The sequence below is a fragment of the Silurus meridionalis genome, chromosome 14, assembly GCF_014805685.1.
Source record: "Silurus meridionalis isolate SWU-2019-XX chromosome 14, ASM1480568v1, whole genome shotgun sequence".
NCBI classification, from domain to species: domain Eukaryota; kingdom Metazoa; phylum Chordata; class Actinopteri; order Siluriformes; family Siluridae; genus Silurus; species Silurus meridionalis.
In genome coordinates this window covers 609168-636739 of record NC_060897.1, presented here as the reverse complement: position 1 = coordinate 636739, position 27572 = coordinate 609168, and the positions used below count along the sequence as shown (strand labels likewise).

At 42.4% G+C, this 27572-nt stretch overlaps 1 protein-coding gene across 3 annotated transcripts in view; it reads right to left on the bottom strand.

Moving 5' to 3' along the window:
• Window positions 1-10044: 10044 nt before the first annotated feature.
• hsd3b7 (hydroxy-delta-5-steroid dehydrogenase, 3 beta- and steroid delta-isomerase) overlaps window positions 10045-27572 on the bottom strand; it is a 38830-nt gene continuing 21302 nt past the window's right edge. For all 3 annotated transcript variants that reach the window (XM_046865785.1, XM_046865786.1, XM_046865787.1), the window contains exons 4-8: window positions 27176-27331; window positions 19368-19476; window positions 16598-16697; window positions 13271-13433; window positions 10045-11758 (exon numbers count right to left, since the gene is read on the bottom strand). In XM_046865785.1, coding sequence (XP_046721741.1) covers window positions 11349-11758; window positions 13271-13433; window positions 16598-16697; window positions 19368-19476; window positions 27176-27331 — 938 coding nt within the window. In that variant the 3' untranslated portion in view covers window positions 10045-11348. The remainder of the gene's footprint in view (window positions 11759-13270; window positions 13434-16597; window positions 16698-19367; window positions 19477-27175; window positions 27332-27572) is intronic.

Here is a 27572-nt window from a genome sequence, read left to right as displayed (position 1 = left end):
GACATGAGGATCTCTGGGATAAGAGACGACCCACCACACCACCATCAACAAACCTGAGTGAACGTGTGAGAGTGAGGAGACGACAGCATCCAAATATCCCAGTTCACCAAACACTCCATATACATGATCCCTCCAGATCTGCTCCTTTACCTCACAAACACCTACTGACTAAACACTCCACTAAATAAATATGTGTTCAGCCTCGACTTGAACACTGAGACTGTGTCTGAGTCCCGAACACTGATTGGAAGGTTGTTCCATAACTGTGGGGTTTATAAGAGAAACATCTGCCCCCTGCTGGAGTCTTCATTATTTGAGGTACCAACAAATAGCCTGCACCTTTTGATCTAAGTAGGCGTGGAGGATCATACTGGTACAGAAGTTCACTCAGATACTGCAGCATGAGAGCGTTAAGTGCTTTATCGTCAGTAGTAGTATTTTATAATCAGTGTGAGATGTAATTGGGAGCAGTGTAGATGATTAAAACAGGGCTGATGTGCTCATATTTTCTAGATCTAGTGAGGACTCTTGCTGCTGCATTCTGAACTAACTGAAGCTTATTTCTGCACTTACTCCAACACCCAGACAGTAAAGCGTTACAGTAGTCTAATCTAGATGTTACAAAAGCATCTACTAGTTTTTCTGCATCCTGTAACGACATCATATTTCTAATTTTAGCAATATTTCTAAGGTGAAAGAAGGAGATCCTGGTGATATTATTCACGTGAGACTCAAAGGAAAGACTCGGGTCAATAATCACACCAAGGTCTTTGACTGCTGTACACACTGAGACAGAAACACCATCCAGAGATGCTACAGAATCAGAAAGTTTACTTCTAGCTGCATGTGGTCCTAGTAAAAGTACTTCCGTCTTATCTGAGTTGAGCAGAAGAAAGTTATCAAGCATCCACTGTCTAATGTCCTTTACACACTCCTCAACATTGTTAAGCTGATCTCTCTCATCTGGCTTTGCTGAAATATACAGCTGTGTATCATCAGCATAGCAATGGAAGCGAATACCATGTTTATGTATAATTTCACCCAGAGGCAGCAGATATAAAGAAAAAAGCAGTGGGCCTAAGACAAATCCTTGCGGAACACCAAACTTTACCTCAGAGAGTGTGGAGAACTCACCATTTACATCAACAAACTGATAGTGATCAGTCAGATAAGACCTGAGCCAGGAGAGAGCTGTTCCCTTTATTCCAACAATGTTCTCCAGCAAGTGAGGATCTCCTCTCCAGCTGCTAAAATGAAATGTATTAATTTATTCAGTTATTTATTTATTCACTTCTTCCTTTTTTTCATTCTTTCTCTAAATAGCACTCGAAATATAATGTAATTTAAGCAGAAATTGACAGATTTAATGTCAGTGCTTAAAGAAAGATTTACAATCTGATTAACCTTCCATGTGCTCATCACTTCAAACTGACCAGAGGATTTTATTTCTCTCTAAAAAATATTTTATTTTTCTTCAATGATCATAAGAAAACGATATTATAGTTTTATTATTATTATTATTATTATTTCACAAAAATGGTTTTGTTCATCGCCAGTCAATGGTCCTAATTAAACATTTAAAAGTTTGGAAATTAAATGTAATTAATTAAATTAATGAGGTAAAACGTTATAAGACTCTGGATAAACAGGAGCATGTAGAGTCGCTTGAACTGATAAAAATGCTGTGTTTTTTAAATCAAACAAAACAAACAAACAATTCCAACCAGTAATTAGTGTAGATCAGGGTTAGGGTAAAAAACATTTTATTGTTATTTTAAATGATAAAACCTGAAAAGGAAAAGAGTTATTTGTAAATAAATAATCTGTTGTTGTGTAGAGTTTAAACCAGTTTTATGAGGGCATGATGTTTATCACATTAATCAAAACTTTATTTTATTTAATAGATTCTATTAAAGAAGAAACACGGCAGTTACCTGATTCATGAGAAGTGATTTTACTCTGTTTTCTGTAGAAGGTCTGGGCAGAAATCTCAGGAGTGGAGACTTTATTTCTACTGAACTGCTGCCTCCATGTTAGTTCAAATCGTTGCACTTATAAGTCCTGGCCAGCAGAGGGAGGTGTTGTGACGCTGTTTCTCAAAGTTTACTAAAGAGGTTAAGGGGCAAACTGTGACGTCATAACTACATCATAAACATACAAATACATTTCACTGCCAGTCTTTAAGTAAATACACCCAGAAAACCACGACATGTTGGCGGAACGCTGGATGAGGGTGATGAGTTTTCGTATTAGATGAACATTAGATGAAGTTTCTGGCATTTGGCAGACGCCTTTTTAGAGCAACTTACAATGATCTCATTTATACCCTGTGCTGGGTTGTGAGTTCATAGCTTTCTGTTTAGAAGTCCAATGTCTTTAAACACTAAGATACCACATCCCTGATGAGGGTTAGATGAGTTTTAAATGATAGATGAGAAATAGATGAAAGACGAGCATTAGACGAGCATCAGAATAGGACTGGAGGAGCATTAGATAAGCGTTAGATGAGGGTTAAATAAGTATTAGTTAAGCAATAAATAAACGTTAGAGAAGCATCAGATGAGGACTGGATGAGCATTGATGTGTGGTAGGTGAGCATTAATTGAGCAGTTGGTGAGTAGTTAATTGAGCATTAGTTGAGCGGTAGGTGAGCGTTAGGTGAGCGTTAGGTAAGCATTAGTTGAGCGGTAGGTGAGCATTAGTTGAGCATTAGTTGAGCGGTAGGTGAGCATTAGGTAAGCGTTAGATGAGGGTTAAATAAGTATTAGATGAGCGTTAGTTGAGCATTAGTTGAGCGGTAGGTGAGCGAAAATCGGCATTATTGTGTGTTGAAACCAAGGAAGCACAACACACACACACACACACACACACACAGATGGAGAGAGTTTAAAAGCCAGCAGTTCCTCTGTGGTCTGTGGTTTAATTCCAGATGATTCAGATTTTCAAACTCAATATTTGGCGTCACCGTGGAGACGATGTGTGGGAGTTAAAGGGAACTCCTTCTGGTCCTGATTCAGGGGTTTCCTCTCATCACAACATCAGCTCCACATGGGCTTTTTTAGAATAATCACAGAAATATTGTTTTTCCCTTACAACCATACAACACTCATGGAAAAAGAAGGATACAGTCATTTAGTCCACAGAACATCATTACAGAACCGACCAGTATCAACCAGGTCAAACAGACACAACCAAATAGAACCGAACAGGACAAAATGGGCCCCAAACAAAAAAACTAAACAGAATTAAACACAACTAATCAAAACCAAACAGGACCAAACAGAACCACCAGAACCAAACAAGCTCAAACTATACCAAACAGAACCAACAGAATTGAACAGGACCGAACAAAACCAAACTGGACAGAAATGAACCATCAGAACCAAACAGAATTAAACAGAATTGAACAAGGTTTAACAAAGCCAAGCAGAACCAAACAGAACTGAACAGGACAAAATGGGCCTAAACAGATTTTAATAGAACCAAATAGAACTAAACATTTGACTTCTGCTTGACTTCTGCATCACTGGATGGAGTAACACACTTCAAATAAAGAGCCATGCTTTCTGCCCTCTTTTACACATACCAGGGCTCACAGATGCAGATGATTGGCTATTGTCACTGTGATGAAAAATAAGCCACACCCACCTCTGCTGTAAATCTGAATGCAGGATAGAGGTCAATCACGAATCCACACAGTCTGAGCGAGTCTGTTTACACATACATTACCTCCCTTTATATCAAATACTCATTCAGTTCAGCAATGTTACACACATCACATTTATATTTCTATACTATTTAACAAAAAATCCAGATTTTGCTGTAACTTGTAGTTTTGGAGCAGATCAGAAGCGATTCTGAAACCTGGTGTTGAGCTTCATTACCACTGGCAGGAACCAGATCCCAGATCTCAGATAAGGTTCTGCCCTGAGGCAGTTCCAGGATCCACGTGGAAAGCAGTCAACAGTACTGAGAGCCAGACACACACACACACACACACACACACACACACAGCTGATAAATGGTCTTGTGTAGGCAGAGTTGGACTGCAGAGTGGATTCTATACTGCTCAGGTAGTTTTTATTTGTTCACACACTTACAGTCTGTCTGTAAGACTGAGACTGCTCTGTTCTCAGCTTTGTTTTTGGAAATGTTTGCGTCTCTGCTCCAGATAAGATGTGGCGTGACATGATGTCTGAGATAGTCTCATTTCATAAACACCAGTAAGACGTGAAGATCTTGCAGATGTGATTTAGAGAGAAACGATGATGTTGGAGACGGAGTCTGATCTGTTACCTACTGATTGAGGTTCAGATTAGGGCTAAGAAGAAAAAAAAAACAGATCTCAGAAGTCTCTTTGAGTCACACAAGCTATATGATGTTCTTGAGTCTAGAAGGTGCAGGAAGGAGTCTTGGATTCACCATTAAGGTGGCATGAGTGTGGGATAGTGTTTCTCAGATCTATTTTTAGCTGATGGGGTAGATTCCTAGAGACAAAATATCATTTGTCATTCCCGTGGTCTGAACACTGGAATGTAGATTAGATTAGATTAGATTCAGCTTTATTGTCGATGCACAGAGTTCACGTGCACCACTGCGGCTACCTGACGTATCACAACACTACGGAGTCCTGAGAGTCACATAGAATACAGATTAACATGGCAGAGGCAGAGCTGCATCTTCCTGCAGACACAACAGGATAAAAAACATCTGATCTTTTTTTTCTGTTTGTAAAGGGGCCATGCGTTCAGTCAGAAGGCACTTAAATAAATGATTTACCGAACCTAAGAAATGAAAGTGAACTATCTGGACCATACTGAATTGCAGAGCATCAGGTTTGTTCCATCGCATCGTGTGGAATCGCATCACATCAGTAGCTGCTTCATATGTATCTTTAATTCATCAAGATGTAAATCGCCTCAGTTATGGAAATGCACATCTCTATACAAGGTGCATTGTGCAGAAAATGAGGTACAAAGACCCAGTGAGCATCAGGTGACTATAGAGGTGTAGACAGTGTATCAGTAGACGGTGGTGTAAATGCTAGTAAGAGTGCAAAAGTGCAGTTATATTGTGCAGGACAGTTATTTTAAACAGGAGTCAGTGTCTGAGATCAGGACTGGGTTTTAACAGTCCTGTACACGTCAGTGTCTGGCTTCAGAAAGCTGACAGCTTATACGAGGAGTCTTTACAACGAGGAGTCTCTACAACATCAGAAGGATTCGACCATTTCTGTCCACACAGGCTGCCCAGGTTCTTGTTCAGTCTCTTGTGATTTTGAGACTGGACTACTGCACTACTGGACTATTCGTCCACTGCAAATGATCCAAAACGCAGCTGCACGACTTGTGTTCAATCTGCCCAAGTTCTCCCACACCACCCCACTGCTGCTCCTTCACTGGCTTCCAGTAGCTGCACGTATCAGATTCAAAACACTGATGATGCCTAAAAGGCCTAAAATGGACCAGCACCATCTTACCTCAGTGACCTCATCACATCTCGCACTGCACCACGCTGTCTGAGATCCTCCAGCACTGCTCCACTGGTACCTCCTTCTCTCAGAATGAGAGGTAAGTACACTTCAAGGCTCTTCTCTGTTCTGGCACCGAGGTGTTGGAATGAACTTCCTCTAGATGTCCGTACAGCAGAGTCCCTGATTATCTTCAAGTGATGGCTGAAGACCTTCATCTTCCTGAAACACTTAAACTACCACTTTCCAAGTTTGTAGAATTCAAGAGTTATATTTATATGAAGTGTGTAATCTGGTGTACAGTGTAGATTTATTCATTACTACAGACTCACAGCACTTTAGAACATCGCTCTGGATAAGAGCTTCTGCTACATGCTGTAGATGTAAATGTAAATAAATCTGCGAGTGTAAGGGAAGACTCCTGTAGTGTTGAGGGGTAAACAGACTCTGGCTTGGGTGTGAGGGGGCTGTGATTATACCTCTCACTCTCAATAGGAAGCATTTGCTGTCTTTGATGGATATGATGTGATGTATTGGGAAGTTTTTTCTTTGATCAGAGACTTTGCAGCTAAATGGTAGTCAGATAGCGAATAGCAGAGCAGGTTATTGTCTTGGTTTTCTGGCTTGGAGGCGGGGCCTTTATAACCATAACAAACTTATACACTATTTCACCAATCAAGACGGACAGCGTAAGTCAGGGCTCTTTGTCCTGATATAAATAACTGTGATGTGGAACCAGTTAATATCAGCATTTAAATGCACTCTCTGAATGCATGAAGACATCGTGCACAGTGATGGACAAACATCCAACATTTCTGCATCCTGACCTGAAAGCACCGTCACTCAGGGGCTGCATAGAGAAACAGCTGAGCAGCTAAGCAAAGAAAGCAGAGCTCCTGGTGCAGGTATGTGAGCTGTCATCATGTACGAGTGTAACTTTTGCCTTCATTCAAACCAGAAGACTCAAACCTGCATAAAGCCAGCTTCATGAAGATCTGCATTCCATGGGTTGAATGAGTGTGGATGATCTCCTACTATAAACATTATTAGGGAGAAATGTGAACGCTGACTGCACACCCGGTCTCCTCACCTCACCTACATCAGTTCCCGGGTTTCCTGAATCCCTTGTAGCTCAGTGAATGAGTGTATTTACAGGTGCACATATGAGGCTTTAGATCTGAACTCTTCATTTATTTTGAAAGGTGGAGGGAAGAAGAACACAGGCCCCAAATATCAACTTTGCCTGAAGTCTTCAAATGTCTAGAACCAGTCCTGTGTGTGTATAAATAATAATAAATAAAGCAGAAGAATTTCCTCCTGGTATTGACGTATTTTTCTCCGAAGGTGAAAACATGCATGAATGCTTGCCAGAAAAAGAAAAAGCTGAAACATCTCAAATATGTGTGTCATGAGACAAATGTTTGTGTGATGGATATCTTCAGACAGAAAGAAGTACAACAACTTCAGGTAGTTCATGTGCTCAGGAGTAAAAGGAGAGAAATCAAGACATCAAATAATGTTTTAAAAACACACGACTTGTGACGTCTCTGATTCAAGGAAAAAACGTATACACGCGAGGATCACCATACTAAACCAATATATTCCATTTACTGTGTGTGTGTGTGTGTGTGTGGGTGGGTGGGTGTGTTTTGAACATTTGATTTACTTGAGTTATAAATGACTGCATACCAGAAAGTTATGAAATACTGTTAGCAATTCTCCAAAATCAGGGAGTGTCTTTTTTGAGCTTTTTCACATTTATGTTTGTGGCATTTTTGCAGACGTCCGTGTCCAGAGTGACGTACAGAAGAGCTTTGAGTCTCCATCAATGAACAAATCTACACTTAATCTATGGTACATTAGACTGCTACTTAAGATAAACATTAATTTGTCTTTTGTGTGTGTATGTGTGTGTGTGTGTGTGTGTGTGTGTGTGTGTGTGTGTGTGTGTGTGTGTGTGTGTGTGTGTGTGTGTGTGTGTGTGTGTGTGTGTGTGTGTGTGTGTGTGAAAAACAAAACATGACACGTTAGGAAAGGATGTAAATATGTGACGTGACAGATCAGGCGACCTGCATGTGAAAATACTTTTTATACTTGAAAAAGAAATAAAAACAGATCGGGTGAGCATCAGCGACACGACATACACACTTCCACACTTCAAGCTTTAGAGATGAATTTCCTGATCTACTCAGATCAATTTCAGGGAAATGAATAGAAATAAGTGTGGACTTGATGCTATTTCTAAAGAGTGATCCCCTTTACTGACTGCTTTAAAGACACACACTGCGCTCACACTAGAGACTCCTTCCATACGATGGAGTGTTTCAGCATAAACCCGTGCTGCTGTCAGAGCTCCTGTACCTGGTACAGAGAATTAATCATCACCCTCTGGGCCAATCACAATCCAGAATCTGAGCCAAACACGTCTTTCTGGCTGACTGGTTCCTGTGGAGGAATTTCAGCACTAATTTTGAACTTCCAAGAAACGCAGGAGTAATGAGTCATTTGTCGAAATATGATTCTAATGTCCACACACACACACACACACACACACACAAACCAAACGTATTGGGACACCTGACTTTCTCAGCAACATGTAACTCTTCCCCAAACACAGTTGTCCCCAAACCTGTTCCAGCGTGACAATGCCCCTGTGCACAAAGCCAGCTCCATGAAGATCTGCTTTTCTACATCAATACCTGGCTTTATTTACACCCCTGAAGCTGAATGAAGCTCCACAAAATCGAGTGAAACATCTTCCCAGAAGAGTGGAGCTCATTATAACAGCTCATGGAGACTGAATGTGGAATAAGATGTTGTAAAAGAAGCACAAAGCGATCTGATGGTCAGGTGAACATCAGAGTTGTTGAGTCTGAAAAGTGTTTGAGATGCTGCTCAAAATCTATTTTTAATTTTATGGCAATGAGTCATATGGGAGTTCACGCTTATGGGCGAGATGACTCAATAAAAACAATTGGGATTCCCATCAAAATATTTTTGACACCCAGGATTACACACACACACACACACACACACACACACACACACTAGATATACAGTAAATATATCTTTAGTCTGTCTGTGCTCTTTTTCAGAACGTTATTTGGTGTGTATCTGAGCTGCTTGTTGCTATGGGGCTTTAATTTCCGTTTATTCTGAACCAGTGACTAAACCCATAAAACCCAAACAAACGCAGCACATACCTTTCCTTTTCCTGCTGAACAGGAAAACAAACCACAACCTTTTCTATTCCATCATGTTTTAGGATATAGATCAGGGGTGGGCAATTCATTTTTACAGGGGCCTCATGAGAAACCTGAATTGTGTCAGAGGGCCACACCAACAATAATATTTTAGGGATGCACCGAAATGAAAATTCTTGGCCGAAACCAAAAACCAAAAATGCGGAACCCACGGCCAAAACCGAAACACCGAGAGAAAAGATTATGTCAATTATTAGAACCATTGTATTTCTGGCTGTGAGTGTGTACAAACCTCACTAAAATCAATGCACTGCAATTCAAACAATAAATCAATTACAAACGTAAATAAATTTTATTTATTATTATAAATTATTGTTATTTATTTGTTACCATTCATAGTATTGACAGACAGACAGCGGTCGATTATTATTAGCAGCGTGTCTGTTAAAGGAAAATAACGTTTGTAAGCTCATTCAAGTGAATGGAACGTTCTAATCTACAGCATTAAGAAGAGCCGTGTAATAAATAATATTATATTATAGTGTTGGAAAATATATTATACTGCACCCACTTGACAACCCAAAGGGTGCCATCACTCAGTCGACCATCCCACTGAGTCTTAGCGGTGCCTCAGTAGACTGAGTTATGAGAAGGAGCAACCTCAGGAGAAGGAAGGACTGAGGAGTAGTGTGGCAGAGGGTGCCACCACTGAACAGACCATCCCACAGAGTCTCATCAGTGCCTCAAGTGTGCATCAAGGGATATCAACATCAAGTCCTATACAACAGATCTATGATAATTATAATTTGTGGGATCCACGTGGAATGTTTCAAAGATCAACCCGTCGATCCACTGGAGACCACTGATCTAAGGCAATGAAATCCATCATTTTTGTGTTCTGCCTTTTGCCTCTGCATCATCACTGGAAAACTTTCCTGCCTTTTCAAAAACGTCCTCTACAGGCGGAGTGCGCATGCTCGGATCGACTTTACTTTTCTGCGCCGCGTTCTTCTCATATTTAGAAGGCAATCGGGATGTTTGGATTTCAGGTGATAAATTAAACCCGATGTGGAGAAACTCTTTGCAGATACACCCCCAAATTTCAGCATTGCATGTTTTGTAAATTGCTCTCCACACACTGGCTGCGCTTTTTATTGCGTTATTACAGTTGTGTTTCTGCCGTGTTGTTTCGGTGATTTAGGTTTTTCCGCGAAAATATTCGGTGCATCCCTGTAATTAATGATTGTCCTCACGCGGGCCGGACAGGGACGTACAAAGAGCCGGATGTGGCCCGTGGGCCGTATTTTGCCCAGGTCTGATATAGATGGATTATAATATTTGCAGGTTTTAAACAGGACACACAAAAGTAGATCATTTATTGCACTTTAATGCTCATAAAATACTTTTACATTCTGAAAATAAATATTCATATAATTACGTAATCGCTTCAATTACAGATCAATTTGAGTAATAAATACGTTTTTCTCCAGCATTCGACTTTTTGCCACGACAAACATCGGACGTTCGAATGACTGTAAGTAAAGTGGTTGAATAATACGGAAGGAGAGAAATACGTCGTGAGAGCTGGAGGGGTTATTTTTCTCTCTTTAGAGTATAAAAAGTGTAAATATTGTCTTTGATATGGAAACTTTACTGTTAACGTCTGCAAAAAGTAATGCTAATGCTAACACACGTGAGTATAGCAAAGAAACGTTATCAAGAAGTGAGTTCTCCAGAAAACGTTCCATCTGAGACTCGACTGCTTCTCCTGAACAAAATACTTGTAATGAAATTAAAATAGCTTAATTATGAAATAGCTTGCGTCGTGTCAAACCCGGTCCTCCTACTGAACCCTGAGGGAAACAAAATCTGTTCTCGGCCTTTTCCTTTTTCTCATATGTGACTACGAGACACAACAATAACAATAACACTGTACTAAAGCTAACACTAACGCTAGCAATACCTAATGCTAAAAATAACACCAATGCTAATGGTAACAATAATGCTAACGGAAACACTAAAGCTAACAATGGTGCTATAAATAACACTACTGCTAACGGTAACGGTAATGCTAACGCTAATGCTAACACATGGCAGAATTAAAGTAACAAAAACAGGACCTGTGATCAGTTCTGCTCTTCTGTTCTCTTTCTTTTCTTTCTCAATTTTTTTCTACCCTCCCTCCATTCTTTTTAATCCTCCCTTTCCTTTAGCCTTAAATCTGCTTTTCCACCCTCCCTTCCTCCCTCTATCCATTCCAAGGTAGGAACAATTTTCATCATCCTTCCTTTAGCCATCTTTCCTTTGCTTCCATTCATCCATCCTCTCTCCCTCCCTCCCTCTGTCCCCATTCTCCTTCCCTAATTTTTTCCTCTCTCCCTCCTATCTTTCTATTTTTCTTCCTTCATCCATTCCTCTCTCTGTCCCTCTCACCATTCCTTCCTTCCTTTCTCCATCTTGCCCTCCAGTTCTTCCTTCTTTCCCATTTCCTTTTCCAGACCCTGGATCTGGATGTGGGTTGGAGGTTTAACACGTCGTGCTGGTTAGAGGGATAAATGCTGTGATTGGTTGTAGTAATAATGATGATGATGATGATGATGATGATTAAATGAGGTGATTATCGTGTGTCTGTGCATCCCCATGTCTCCTGATGCTCCTCCCCCTTCAGCATGTCCTCAGGCGTCCTTGTTGTTCAGAGGGAAGGTATCTACCCAGCTCTGCGTGCGAGACCTGCACTGCTCCCAGTCGTACAGCGGGCGGTAGCTGAAGTGGCGTAGCGCCTTGTCGGAGCGGACGGTGAAGGAGGTGCAGGCCACGGCGAGCGTGTAGCGGTTCAGGATGGGCGTGAAGGAGCACACGGGCTTCAGCAGCCAGCGCAGCAGCTCGTTGAAGCAGGCGAGCATCCAGAGAACGCACAGCGGCATGCGAAGAGAGCGGAACTTAAACGCAGACAGGAACTGCATGTTGAACTCGTCGTAGCTCTTGTAGGGAGAGTCGTCATAGCAGTAGTACACCTCACCCCCGAGACGCTCGGGATGCTCACGTAACGCCCGCGCCGCTAACAGGTGCATCCACGCCACGTTTCCTGTCCACAACAACACACACACACACACACACAGAGAATTACTGGCTTACACAATACACACAGCGTAAACAAGACCACGTCCAGGTCATTCTAATATCTAGTGACCTGTTTAACTTAAACCGTCATGGGTTTGACCTCAGCAACAAGTCCAACTCTTACTGTCTCTTTACCTTCATCCCTACTTCCCTTCACTTTTTTCTAAATTCCTTTTATTCCTCTTTACTTATTGTAGTGTGAGATCTGTCCAGAAGAACAAGGACGAAGATTGAGATCTGTCCTGAAGAACGAGGACATAGTTTGAGATCTGTCCTAAAGAATGAGGACACAGGTTGAGATCTGATGTGTTCCTGATGAAGAAAATTTTTTGAGGTGCTCAGAGAAAACACAACGCAGTGAACTACAGAGTGAGAAGAATAAATGTATTCTGTAACCCTGTAATGAGGAAAAAATAAACATCTCTCTGTTTACTGTTTTTCATGCTGACTCTTTCGAATCCGAGTCACGAAGATGAGATGTTTCAGAGAGATCTCAGTGTTGATCAGATCTTCAGGAAAGCAGATCAGAGTGTTGAGGAGGAGATTTTCATTCTTTAGAGCGTCAAAGAGGAGAACATGAGCTGCCTATAAAGGTTCTGAACCCAAAAACTGGCACAGTGGTGTCTATTCTTCACTCACACGAGTAATATTTTACCCTTCATGTCCTCCATCTCCATGTTTTTTCAGCTGACTGACTGCGTAATACAGATATTATCACATGCAACAGAAATAAACACTCCATCAGCTTCAGCTCCAGGTTCCTGATGCAGTTCTTGGTGGATCTTTGGCTTTGCTTTCAAAATATTACTCCTCATTTCCTGCAAACAATTACAAAGCAGACAAAACAGTTTCATTAAGCTCTGCAGACACCCCATGTCAGTGCAAGCAACGGACATACAGGAAGTTCTACCTGAGAGGTTTCTCCATCTTTAAGATCTTCTCAGACATTTACTACAAGTGTACAAAAAAAATCTACATAAAAGTAGATTTCACGTTAGGCCGCTAGTCATCCATGCTAGCATAACAATCCTTCAAATGTGGAAGATGATCGAGCGCACTGAAGCAACAGAACTAAAAAACCCCAAATAAGCAAAACATTTTCCTCAGAAAAATCTCCAGACGTGCAAGGCGTGTATGGGTTAGTTAGCATTAGCACAAATCTAGCGTGACGATCCTTTGGCTTTGGACACAACCTCAAGGTTTGGATACAGCAAGAGCCAGAAAAGTGACCAGAAATGAAGCCGAGTGCACCGAATACGTCGTCCGTATCCAAATCTAACTCATGATGCTGAGCACCAATTACCACCAATAATTTAATGCATGTTCCAGTACTGAATGAAAAGGGCGGAGTCTTGGAGAAGTTACTGGAATACCCAATCTGAACTCTGAACTCCATCTTCTGAACGATGCTGGATTTAGTGGGTTTGGTTGTATGTAGTGTAGCGTTGTGCAGGTTGAAGCTTATTGAGGTGTGTACCTGCGTAAACACGCCCGTGCTCAGTGTTTTGTGGAACTCCTTTGATGAGCCAGCCTCCGGTGCGAACTCCCATCATGTAGAACTCCTTCATCAGATGGTGGTTTTCACCGTAAATCCCTGTAGGACGCAGAGAACACGTGTAGAGAACAGCACCACCTGCAACCTTAACACCAAACCACAAAACAAGAAATACATCAGTGTGTGTTACAGTGAGTGAGTGAGTGAGTGAGTGAGTGAGTGTTACAGTGAATGAGTGAGTGAGTGAGTAAGTGAGTGAATGAGTGTTACAGTGAGTGAGTGAGTGAGTGAGTAAGTGAGTGAGTGGTGGTGAGTGAGTAAATGAGTGTTACAGTGGTGGTGAGTGAGTGTTACAGTGAGTGAGTGAGTGAGTGAGTGTTACAGTGAATGAGTGAGTGTTACAGTGAGTGAGTGAGTGAGTGAGTGTTACAGTGAGTGAGTGAGTGAGTGAGTGTTACAGTGAATGAGTGAGTGTTACAGTGAATGAGTGAGTGTTACAGTGAGTGAGTGAGTGAGTGAGTGAGTGAATGAGTGAGTGTTACAGTGAATGAGTGAGTGAGTGTTACAGTGAATAAGTGAGTGAGTGAGTGGTGGTGAGTGAGTAAATGAGTGTTACAGTAATTGAGTGAGTGAGTGAGTGTTACAGTGAGTGAGTGAGTGAGTGAGTGTTACAATGAATGAGTGAGTGTTACAGTGAGTGAGTGAGTGAGTGTTACAGTGAATGAGTGAGTGAGTAAGTGAGTGAGTGTTACAGTGAATGAGTGAGTGAGTGAGTGGTGGTGAGTGAGTGAGTGTTACAGTGAATGAGTGAATGAGTGAGTGAGTGAGTGAGTGAGTGAGTGAATGAGTGAGTGTTACAGTGAGTGAGTGGTGGTGAGTGAGTGAGTGAATGAGAGTGTTACATTGAATGAGTGAGTGAGTGAGTGGTGAGTGGTGAATGAGTAAATGAGTAAGTGTTACAGTGAATGAGTGCGTGAGTGGTGAGTGAGTTACAGTGAATAAGTGAGTGGTGAGTGGTGAGTGTTACAGTGAGTGGTGAGTGAGTGGTGAGTGTTACAGTGAATGAGTGAGTGTTACAGTGAGTGAGTGGTGAATGAGTGAGTGTTACAGTGAGTAAGTGAATGAGGTGAGTGGTGAGTGAATGAGTGAGTGTTACAGTGAATGAGTGAGTGAATGAGTGAGTGAGTAAGTGAGTGAGTAAATGAGTGAATGAGGTGAGTGAGTGAATGAGTGAGTGTTACAGTGAATGTGTGAGTGGGTGAATGAGTTAGTGAATGAGTGAGTGAATGGGTGACTGACTGAGTGAGTGAGTGTTACAGTGAATGAGTGAGTGAGTGAATGAGTAAGTGAATGAGTGAGTGTTACAGTAAATGAGTGAATGAGTAAATGAGTGAGTGAGTGAATGCGTGTGAGTGAATGAGTGTTACAGTGAATGTGAGTGAGTGAGTGAGTGAGTGGGTGTTACAGTGAATGAGTGAGTGAGTGAGTGGTGAGTGAGTGAGTGTGAGTGAGTGAGTGTTACAATGAATGAGTGAGTGTTACAGTGAGTGAGTGAGTGAGTGTTACAGTGAATGAGTGAGTGAGTGAGTGAGTGAGTGGTGAGTGTTACAGTGGTGAGTGAGTGGTGGTGAGTGAGTGAGTGGTGAGTGGTGAGTGTTACAGTGAATGAGTGAATGAGTGGTGAGTGAGTGAGTGGTGGTGAGTGAATGAGTGAGTGTTACAGTGAGTGAGTGAGTGGTGAGTGAGTGAGTGAATGAGTGAGTGTTACAATGAATGAGTGAGTGAGTGAGGAGTGAGTGAGTGAGTGTTACAGTGAATGAGTGAATGGGTAAGTGTTACAGTGAATGGTGAGTGAGTGAGTGAGTGGTGAGTGAGTGTTACAGTTGAAAGGTGAGTGAGTGAGCGAGTGAGCAATGGAATGAGGTGAGTGAATAAGTGAGTGAATTAGGTGAGTGGTGAGTGAGTGAATGAGTGACTGAGTGAGTGAGTGAATGAGTAAGTGAATGAGTGAGTATTACAGTAAATGAGTGAGTGAGTAAATGAGTGAGTGAGTGAATGTTACAGTGGGTGAGTAAATGGTGAGTGAGTGAATAAGTGAGTGAGTGAGTGAGTGAGTGAGCGGCGAGTGAGTGAGTGAGTGAGTGGTGAGTGAGTGAATGAGGTGAGTGAATAAGGTGAGTGTGGTGAGTGAGTGTTACAGTGAGTAAGTGAATGAGGTGAGTGGTGAGTGAATGAGTGAGTGTTACAGTGAATGAGTGAGTGAATGAGTGAGTGAGTAAGTGAGTGAGTAAATGAGTGAATGAGGTGAGTGAGTGAATGAGTGAGTGTTACAGTGAATGTGTGAGTGGGTGAATGAGTTAGTGAATGAGTGAGTGAATGGGTGACTGACTGAGTGAGTGAGTGTTACAGTGAATGAGTGAGTGGTGAATGAGTAAATGAGTGAGTGAGTGTTACAGTAAATGAGTGAATGAGTAAATGAGTGAGTGAGTGAATGCGTGTGTGAGTGAATGAGTGTTACAGTGAATGTGTGAGTGAGTGAGTGTTACAGTGAGTGAGTAAATGAGGTGAGTGAGTGAATGAGTGTTGCAGTGAATGAGTGAGTGAGTGAGTGAATGAGTGAGTGAATGAGTAAGTGAGTGAATGAGGTGAGTGAGTGAGTGAGCGGCGAGTGAGTGAGTGAGCGAGTGAGTGAATGAGGTAAGTGAGTGAGTGAGTGAGCGAATGAGGTGGGTGAATGAGCAAGCAAATGAATGAGTGACTGTTACATTTACAATTACAACAGCGATTTAGGACTCGCCAGAACTTCAATTAAATAAACATTTAAAAGCAGAAGCTAATATAAAAAGACTGAGATTGATATATGTGTGTGTGTGTGTGTGTGTGTGTGTGTGTGTGTGTGTGTGTGTGTGTGTGTGTGTGTGTGTGTTTCAAATTACAATTTTATTTGTTACATAAACATTCATACAGAGTACAGCATGTAGTGAAATGCTTGCGACTGAATGAAAAACTAGTAGTACAACATAAAATGAAAAGAATAAAATGACAAAATAAATAGATTAAGTATAAAAGTATAATAAATGTATAGACTAACTATAATGTATAAAAAGGATAAGAATAAGAATAATATAATTTTAAAAATATATATGTATATACATACACACACACAAATTAAACAGAAAGTGATGGATATGGCTATGACAAGTGTCAAAACAGTGTGATTGTCATTAAACTGTCCTGTGTGTGTGTGTGTGTGTGTGTGTGTGTGTGTGTGTGTGTGTGTGTGTGTGTGTAAGAAAGAAAATGCAGTACCTTGGTACCGTTAGCTTCCAGCACTAGTTTCTCTGCCATTGCTTTACTCTTGGGATATGGCATGTTGTGACAAACGTTATAGGGCGTGTCCTCATTTCCCCTGTAATAATGAGACGATCAGGATCGTGAAGAAATGAAGAAAACAGAAAATCGGCATTATTGTGTGTTGAAACCAAGGAAAGCACAACACACACACACACACACACACACACACACATACACTTATGCACACCATGCAACACTATGCAAAGTGTCAAGAGGTGTATGGTCAGTGTGTCTGTAGAACCATGTGGGTGTGGTCAGTGTGTCTGTAATAATATGTGGGTGTGGTCAGTGTGTCTGTAGAAACGTGGGTGTGGTCAGTGTGTCTGTAATAATATGTGGGTGTGGTCAGTGTGTCTGTAGAACAATGTGGTTGTGGTCAGTGTGTCTGTAATAAAATGTGGGTGTGGTCAGTGTGTCTGTAATAACATGAGGGTGTGGTCAGTGTGTCTGTAGAACCATGTGGGTGTGGTCAGTGTGTCTGTAGAACAATGTGGTTGTGGTCAGTGTGTCTGTAGAAACATGTGGGTGTGGTCAGTGTGTCTGTAATAATATGTGGGTGTGGTCAGTGTGTCTGTAGAACAATGTGGTTGTGGTCAGTGTGTCTGTAATAAAATGTGGGTGTGGTCAGTGTGTCTGTAATAACATGTGGGTGTGGTCAGTGTGTCTGTAGAACCATGTGGGTGTGGTCAGTGTGTCTGTAGAACAATGTGGGTGTGGTCAGTGTGTCTGTAGAACAATGTGGTTGTGGTCAGTGTGTCTGTAATAAAATGTGGGTGTGGTCAGTGTGTCTGTAATAACATGTGGGTGTGGTCAGTGTGTCTGTAGAATAATGTGGGTGTGGTCAGTGTGTCTGTAATAACATGTGGGTGTGGTCAGTGTGTCTGTAATAATATGTGGGTGTGGTCAGTGTGTCTGTAGAACCATGTGGGTGTGGTCAGTGTGCCTGGAGAAACATGTGGGTGTGGTCAGTGTGTCTGCAGAAACAAGTGGGTGTGGTCAGTGTGTCTGTAGGAACATGTAGGTGTGGTCAGAGTATATGTAAAATTTGGTTTACATAGATTGCTGACACTGGAGACTTCTTCTATAAACATTCAAATATCTCACATTTATAAGACGCATTTAAATAGCAGTGTACCATCGTGGGAATGAGCTGTTACTGTACACCAGAAGTCACAATCACACACATGTGCTTCTTCACCAAAGATACAAATGTTTAGAACATGTGTGCGTGTAGGTTAAAATTTCTCTCAAAATGAAAAGATTCTAGACCTCCATGAAGATCAGCAGAGACACATTGTATTAATGTGAAGGTTGAAGTGAAAGATCTCAAGTGACCTGCACAGAACCCTGACCAGCTCGAAGGTGGAGAAACTGATCGAACACAACCTCAGTGAATGCTCTTGCAGATGATTAATGATTACTAGTCCCAACAGCCACGCCTTTACTGGAAAGCCTTCCAAGAAGAGTTCATTATAACATGGAAGCCAGGAGAACAAATCTTGTGTACAAACATTTGCAGTGTATATTATTAACGTAAGTGTGTAGAAGTGTGTTTATTACACACTTGTCTGAGTTAATCATGCTAAAGACACAGATATCTTCTGTAAGATAAACAGACAGGTCAATGTGTTTTCTGGAACCGGTCCTGAAGCATTCTGGACATAGCTTTGCAGTTTCACAGCGGGGTTACTGGAGTGCAGTGTATCATTATCATCATCACCCCAAACACTTCTCATTATTAAATATCATCTGAAGATTCAATTACAATTCAAACACCAAAATGCTCCTCCGGGGTTCTCCTCCAGTCCAAAGATCACAGAGTTAAATCAGAGTTAAATCACACAATGTCACAGCATGGGCCGTGCTCTGCTATGTGATTATCTCATGAGGTTGAGATGTCACTGAAAATGCAGCTGGAATATTTTCAGACATGTGTTTCAGTCCTCAGCCACGTGCCCAAGACATTTAATCTGCTTCGTACCCCTGGGAGAATTAAGCAATAAGGGAAAGAAGGAGGAAGGGGGAGAAGAAGGCAGAGAAGGAGACACAGACAGATGGAGGGCAAAAGGTTTCAGATTTTTCTTCAGTCTGGAAAGAATATATTTCATTTTGCTGCTTTTCCAATTTTCCTAATTCCAGGATTGAGGAATTTCTTCAGTCAGAACTGTTTTTGTTCTTTATCATCGCTATGCTTCCAGATTTTCCTCCTCCTCCTCCATTAAATACTGTTAGATCACTGTACTGTTTAATTGTGATTGGTCAAATTCATTCTCCAGAACATCATCTTGGACATCAAATCACACCTCCAACCTCTGTTTCATCAATATATACATTAAAGTATCAGGACACCTCACATTTCCAGCCACATGTGGTTCTTTAACAATCTGTTGCACAGACACACAATTGTGTTAGATGTCTTTGGGTGCAGGAGCATGACATTTCTTCCTTCACTAGGAGACCCAAACCTGTTCCAGCTCTATTAAAGATCTGCTTTCCATTGGTTGAAAAACCCTATTGAACACTTTTGGGAAGAATGTGAATGCTGACTGCACCCCAAGCCTCCTCACCTCACCTACATCAGTACCTGACTTTACTCACACTTGTAGCTGAATGAATCTCCACAAAATCTAGTAGAACATCTTTCCAGAAGAGATTATAATAACATCAAATGAAGACTAAATTTGGAATGAGGTACATTATATTATTATTATTATTATAAACTCACTTGATGAAGGTATCTCCCTTCACGTTGGGTCCCACCACCTCCATACTGCTGGTGTAGACCAGCTGCTGAATCCCGAGCTCCTGACATGCCTTAATCACGTTCTCAGTTCCTGCAGACCAGAGACAAACCACAGAACCCTGAGATCATTGAACTCACTACAGAACCTTCACTGGAATATCAAACAATTTCATTATAAGAAATGGATCTCCGAGATCAGAGACGTGAGGGAATTTCTCTCATATATCAAATATATCTCACATTTATCTCATATTTCACATCCATCTTATTAATTTATATCTCATATTTATCTCATCAAACATCTTTCTCACATACATCTCACTATTATCTTATATCTTACATCTCTCTCATTTATCTCATATCTCACATTTAGCTTATATCTCACATCTATCTATCTCATATCGCACATATTTATCTCAGATCTTAGTCATATTTATTACATATCTCATATATATCTTACATTGCCCTAATATCTCACATCTTTTTCACTACTGTCTCATATCTCACATTTATCTTATATCTCACTATATTACAGTATATCTCCTCAAGGTTTACTCCTTTACTGGAGCTGGAGTCCCATAGGCAGGGTGTGGTTGTACACATCTCACACTGGCAACTCCTGCAACGGCGCTGGTCCCAAACAGTATCGGCTCTGCTGCGCCGTTGGATCAATCAGTGCCGTGGAGAAGGGGGGATCCGCTACCAGTTTACCGGTTATAAGCTACACAATGCTTGATTGGCGTAGAGTGTGGCGTCAGGGGCTGCTTCTGACGGTGGGAGAGATCTTTGTATCTCATTGGGCAGCTACCGCCCGCCTCAAGCTGGGCAGCCCCCAGCCAGTAAAGTGCTGTCCCACCACGGTCCGACTTCCTCATTAGGTGCATGGGGATAAGGAAACCCGACAAGCTCAAGCACAATCTCTGTAATTACAATTATAATAATAATAAAAGGAAAAAAACCCAAAAAGAGATCAGTTCTTTATCTGGGATGTTGGTATGTCCGAACCATGACAACCGGACTTGACGACCTCCTGAACATCAGTGACGTAAGAAAGACAGCGATTATCAACAACGAGCTACTGAGACTGAAGGTAGACATAGCCGCTTTTCCAGAAACACGCCTGGTTGAATCAGGATTTCCGAAGGAGAAAGATTACACTTTTTTCTGGCAAGGTAAGAGCGCTGAGGAACGTAGAGAGCACGGAGTAGGTTTTGCAGTGAGGAACACCTTGCTGGAGATGGTTTAACCCAGTGACAAGGGATCAGAACGCCTGCTAAGTCTCCGTCTCCATACATCTGCGGGACCAGTTACACTCATCAGCTCTTATGCCCCAACCTTGACCTCCACACCTGAGGCAAAAGACAAGTTCTACACCAGTCTGAATGACGCCATCAAAAACATCAAAAGCAACGAACACTTCGTCCTTCTTAGTGACTTCAATGCCAGAGTAGGTGCAGACCATAATTCTTGGCCTTCCTGCTTGGGTTATTTCGGAGTCGGCAAGATAACGAGAACGGGCAGCGCCTGTTAGATGTCTGCTCTTATTATGGCCTCTGCGTAACCAACTCCTATTTTCAGACAAAGCCACAACACAGAGTGTCTTAGTGCCACCCTCGTTCCAAGCATTGGCACCAGCTCGATTTGGTCATTGTCAGACGAACAGGCCTCAAGCATGTGCTTCTCATTTGCTCATATCACAGTGCTGACTGTGACTCTGATCATTCACTGGCACGCTGCAAGATCAAGCTGCTACCAAAGAAACTCCACTCCACCAAACAAGAAAAAAAGCCACGCATTGACACATCAAAGATGCAACATCCAGAGAAGCTTGAGGTATTCACAAAGACTCTTGCCGATGCTCTCTATGCAGGCTACCTATGCAACACTGCATCTGCATCATGGAATCACCTGTGTGAGGCAATTCAGAAATCAGCTCTTGCTACCTATGGGAGAAAGACATCTAAGAACTGTGACTGGTTTGAAGCCATGTCTGCTGAGCTGACTCCTGTTATTGAAGCAAAGCGTGCCGCCTTTGCTGAATATAAGCGCTCACCAGATGGGAAAAACTTTAAAGCACTTAGATCAGCCAGGAGCAAATTACAGCAGACAGAAAGATGATGTGCAAATGAGTACTGGCAGGAGCTCAGTCATGACATTCAAAAGGCAGCAGCAACAGGCAACACCAGGGGCATGTATAAGGGCATCAAGAAAGCTCTTGGACCAACTCAGAGCAAAACTGCACCTCTGAAAACCAGCTGCGGAGAGGTGATCACTGACAAAAACAAGCAGATAGAGAGATGGGTGGAATACTATTCAGAGCTCTACTCCAGAGAGACCATTGTTGTCAGCTCAGCATTGGACATCATCAATCCCGTGCCCATCATGGAGAAATTAGACACCAAACCAACACTGGCAGAACTCAGTAAGGCCATTAACAGTTTAGCCTGCAGCAAAGCCCCGGGGAATGATGGTATCCCCCCAGACCTAATCAGGCACTGCAAGTCCACCCTTTTGCAGCCTTTATTTAACATCCTCTGTCAGTGTTGGAGAGAAGGGTGTGTGCAACAAGACATGAGAGATGCCAAAATCGTCACCCTGTACAAAAAAAAAGGTGACAGGAGCGGTTGCAACAACTATAGAGACATCTCCCTCTTGTGCATCGTGGGCAAACTGTATGCAAGAGTGCTGTTGGTGCGCCTTCAACAGCTGGCAAAACATGTCTACCCTGAGTCCCAATGTGGCTTTCGAGCAGAACGTTCTACAGTGGACATGATCTTCTCCCTTTGCCAACTTCAGGAGAATTGTAGGGAACAGCAGAAGCCCCTCTACGTCGCCTTCATAGACCTTACCAAAGCCTTTGACCTAGTTAGTCCGGATGGGCTCCTTCTGAAGATTGGATGCCCCCCGAAGCTTCACAGCATGATTAGATCTTTTCATGATGGCATGAAGGCAACCATCCTGTACGATGGCAGCAAGTCAGAATCATTTGACATCAAAAGCGGCGTGAAGCAAGGTTGTGTCCTTGCTCCAACCCTCTTCGGAATCTTCCCTTCTTTTAAAACATGCTTTAGGGAATTCCACCGAAGGGGAGTATATGCATACACGATCAGACGGCAGACTCTACAACATCGCAAGACTCAGAGCAAAAACCAAGGTACACGAGATCATCATTAGAGACATGCTCTTTGCCGATGAACAAGATCTACAGTGTCTGATGGACAGATTCTCCCAGGCCTGTAAAGACTTCAGTCTAACCATCATGTGGATATATCACCTGTCATCACCATCGACAATTACGAACTTGAAGTGGTCCACCAGTTCACCTACCTGGGCTCCACCATCAGCGACATGTCCTTAGATACCGAAATCAACAAACGCATCGGCAAGGCCACAACAACTCTAGGACGGCTGACCACTCGTGTCTGGGAAAACCCTAAGCTCAACTCAAACAAAGATGGCAGTATACAAAGCTTGCATAGTCAGCACCCTCCTGTATGGGAGTGAATCCTGGACAATATATGCCAAAAAAGAGCAGAAACTGAATAGTTACCACATGCGTTGTCTCCGTCGCATTCTTGGCATCAGCTGGAACGACAAAGTGCCCAGGGTCTTGCCCGCACCGGCCTCCCCACCATGTACATGTTGCTCAGACAACGCAGACTGCACTGGCTTGGTCATGTATGGAAGACGGGCGGATCCCAAAAGACATTCTCTATGGTGAACTCACACACAGCAAAAGACCCCAAGGTCACCCCTAGTTGAGATATAAAGATGTCTGCAAGCGCGATCTGAAAGCCCTGGACATCAATATAGAGACCTGGAAGGACATTGCAGCTAACCACAGTAGCTGGCGCTGTCTGCTCAGGACACAGATAAACACAGGAGAGGAAAAGATCTTGAAGCAAGCGGATGAGAGGAGAACTAGGCAAAAGACACGTGCACAAGGACATTCACTCACGACAAACTACATCTGCACTTTGTGCCACAGAGACGGTCACTCCCGTATTGGTCTCACCAGTCACCGAAGATGCTGCCTCAAAAGCAATACTACGATCTCTTAGGGCGCTATAATGGTCGTCTACGACTGAAGGAGGCCTACTACTACAGTATATCTCACATCTATCTCACATTTGTCTCATATCTCTCATCTATCTTAGACTAATGGATGAGGGAGTGATTATGGAGTAATGAGGAATCTCAGATCCTACAACACACCACCACCTGCTGTTTTATCACCTCATAACCGAGTGGAGAAGAAAAACATTGTTTTTCCAGAAGTGCGATGAAGGCAGTGTTACATTTACTAGACTTTCTACATCTTCTCACCTTCTTAACTCCTACACCTCCTCACCTCCTCCATCTTCTCAGCTTCTACACCTCCTCACCTCCCACACCTTCTCAACTACTCCACCTCCTCACCTCCTACACCTCCTCACCTCACCATCATCACACACTCTGTACACACTAGTGTAACACTAAGAGAACAAGGTACTTTCCTTTTGATACTGAAGTTATGGAAAATGATTTCTCTCTCCCTGTCTCTCTCTCTCTCTCTCTCTCTCTCTCTCTCCCTCTCTCTTTTATCTTCACAAACAAATTAGTCACTACAGAAACATCTGTCATGTTCCTGAGCCTCATGCTCCAGATGTTTAATATGACTCGTATGTCAGTGCAGAGTTAAACTCAAACAGGAGAGAGAGAGAGAGAGAGCGAGAGCGAGAGAGAGAGAGAGAGAGAGAGATTTTATTTTATTCTTGTTTAGTTTATACTGTATTGACTAAAGCATGACTGATTAAAAGGTAAATGCAAACACATTAGAAATAAAATAATTAGAATAAATACACAAGTAAATCATTTTAAATAAATAAATGATATGAAGAAGTAAATGATTTGAAAGATGTATAAAATAAAGTTTTTTTTCACAGAAAATTTTATGAATTTGAGTAAATAAATATATAATTTCAGTAGAATGAAGTTTTCACTTTTCAGGCATTTTATCAGGAAACAGACACCAAATTCAACAAAATATGTGTGTGTGTGTGTGTGTGTGTGTGTATTGGCTTCATTCAGTTCATTAGTATTGATCTGGATCAGGAGCAGTGTTTCTGTTCTGCATGAAAACAAGCAATAAACAATCCTGAAGAAAAGAAACAGCTTCAAGATCATGCAGTGTTTATTAGATACAGGTAGATTATCTTTACACACACACACACACACACACACACACACACACACACACACACACACGTGCACAAACACACGAGCACACAAACACACGAGCACGCACTGACACAGACACACACACGCGCGCACGCGCACAGACGAAGTAAAAATGCGAAACATCTGGAGGACGGTTCTGATAAAAGCAGGAATAAAGACAGATGTGTTTTTCTTCTGCGTCCTGTTCAGATGGGATTCTTTTTTCCGTAAAGGAAGTGACGCTTTTCCTTTAACGTTCACACTCATGCAGGAGTGACAGAGGGGTTTCATCCAAAACACTGAGAAATCACATGTACATTTTTACGTGTTTATTCAGAGTAGGTGCTCGTAGAGAGAGAGAGAGAGAGAGAGAGAGAGAGAGAGAGACAGAGAGAGACAGAGAGACAGAGAGAGAGACAGAGACAGAGAGAGAGAGAGAGAGAGAGAGAGAGAGAGAGACAGAGAGAGAGAGAGAGAGACAGAGAGAGAGAGAGAGAGAGAGACAGAGAGAGAGAGAGAGAGAGAGAGAGAGAGAGAGAGAGAGAGAGAGAGAGAGAGAGAGAGAGAGAGAGAGAGAGAGAGAGAGAGCAGGAGAGAGAGAGCGGGAGAGAGAGAGACAGAGAGAGAGAGAGACAGAGAGAGAGACAGAGAGAGAGAGAGACAGAGAGAGAGAGAGACAGAGAGACAGAGAGAGAGAGAGAGAGAGACAGAGACAGAGAGAGAGAGAGAGAGAGACAGAGAGAGAGAGAGAGAGAGAGAGAGAGAGAGAGAGACAGAGAGAGAGAGAGAGAGAGAGAGAGAGAGAGACAGAGAGAGAGAGAGAGAGACAGAGAGAGAGAGAGAGAGAGAGAGAGAGAGAGAGAGAGAGAGAGAGAGAGAGAGAGAGAGAGAGAGAGCAGAGAGAGACAGAGAGAGAGAGAGAGAGAGAGAGAGAGAGAGAGAGAGAGAGAGAGAGCGGGAGAGAGAGAGAGAGAGAGAGAGAGAGAGAGAGCAGGAGAGAGAGAGAGAGAGAGAGAGAGAGAGAAGAGAGAGAGAGAGAGAGAGAGAGAGAGAGAGAGAGAGAGAGAGAGAGAGAGAGAGCAGGAGAGAGACAGAGAGAGAGAGAGAGAGAGAGAGAGAGAGAGAGAGAGAGACAGAGAGAGAGAGAGAGAGAGAGAGAGCGTGACAGGACAGGTCTCTCCTCACTCCAGGATTTGATCAGTGAGGAGGAGATGTGATGACACGTGTCATGGTGATGAATTTCAGAGAAAAGCAAAACATAAAAGATCATATCTAAAGAAAAGAAAACAAACATGCTCATTTATCTCTTTCTGTCTTCCCTCCTTTCTTTAGTTTCATTCTTCTATATTCCTCTCTTTCTGTCTTTCAGACCTTTTCTCCTTCTGTCTTTTTCTCTTACTGTCTTTCTTTCTTTATCTCTTTCTCTCCTTTTCTCCTTCTTTCCTTCTCTTTTTCTGTCTTTTTCTCCATTTGTTATTCTTTTTTTCTATCTTTCTGTCCTTCCGTCTTTCTCTTCTTCTCTCGTTCTCTCATTTTCTCATTGTCTTTCTGTCCTTTTAACCCCTTCTATCCTTTTTCCTTCTCTCCTCTCTCTATCTCTTGCTATCTTTCTGCCCTTCTACACCTTCTGACCTCACCTGCACCCCACCTGGTCTTTCAATCTGTCTTTATTTCTTTCTCTCCTTCTGTCTTTCTCTCTTTGTAGCCTTCTGTTTTTTCTCCTTCTGACCTCACCTGCACCCCACCTGGACCTCAGAAAACATTCCCACACTTAAAGGACAAAACCTTTGCATATTCCGGCTCCTCACACACACACACACACACACACACACACACACACACACACACACACATTCAGACCTTTCTGTTGAATCTGTCAAATCACAATCGCTTCATTGTGTCCTGATCTCCTCCCTCCCACTGCACCATGTATCCTGTGAGCTTTATTGTTCATGATGAAGGTCACGGTCGTGATGTGAGAACAGACTGCCACCGAGTGGCGCTGCAGGAAGGGAGAGGCAGCAGCCCTGTACAGCTGAGGAGGAAACCTGCAGGAATCGTAAAACTCTCATCGTCCCCGTGTGAGCCGTGAACCCTGAAAAATCCTGAACTATTCATCTGCATTCATCTCAGAGGTCATTGGTGTAATTGTATAATAATTGGACCAATCACAGAAAAGGGGCGGGTCCAAAAATGTTATTGGTGTTTATTTTGTGAACATCTGGTTTTCATTAAAATAGAGAGAAATCACGCACAACGAGCCTGAATACCAACTCCCCAAAAATCCATCACTCTTCTTGTTTTTCCAGACGGATTCCTCATCCCTCATCCCTCCTTCCCTCATCCCTCCTTCCTTGTGCTTTTCCAGCTTTGAAAACACTGATGTGTTTCCTAGCAGATAGCGGATTTTCCACTGGTTATGGAATAAAAAGTTTACAAGAACAAAATAGAGTGTAGAGCCACATACACATCTGGATTTACCTCTGGGTTCCAGATCAGGAGAACCCTCTCAGATGGACCCTTTAAGTAATGTAGGGGTTAAATCTGGAGATCTGCTCAGATCTGAAGATGCAGCACGATTCATTTCTTACCTCCTACGTTGACGGCGTGGATGGTTTTCTCCGGGACTCGGTACCAAACGTCCACCAGACTGGCCGAGTGAATCACCAGGTCCACCCCATGACACGCCTCCAACACACTGCTATAATCTGTTATATCACCCTGAGATAACACCACCTTCACCCGCTCTGAGGGGGAGAGAGAGGGGGGTGGGGGAGAGAGAGAGAGAGGGAGATAGAGAGAGGAGAGAGAGAGAGGAGAGAGAGAGAGAGAGAGAGGAGAGAGAGAGAGAGAGAGAGAAAGAATTACATAAATTGCAGGATTTAATAACATTTCATTAAATAATGAGCCAAAATGATCAAATTAATAATTCATTTTCAAGAAAATAAATCCCCACCCTGTGTATGTCTGCGTTTGTGTGTGTGTGTG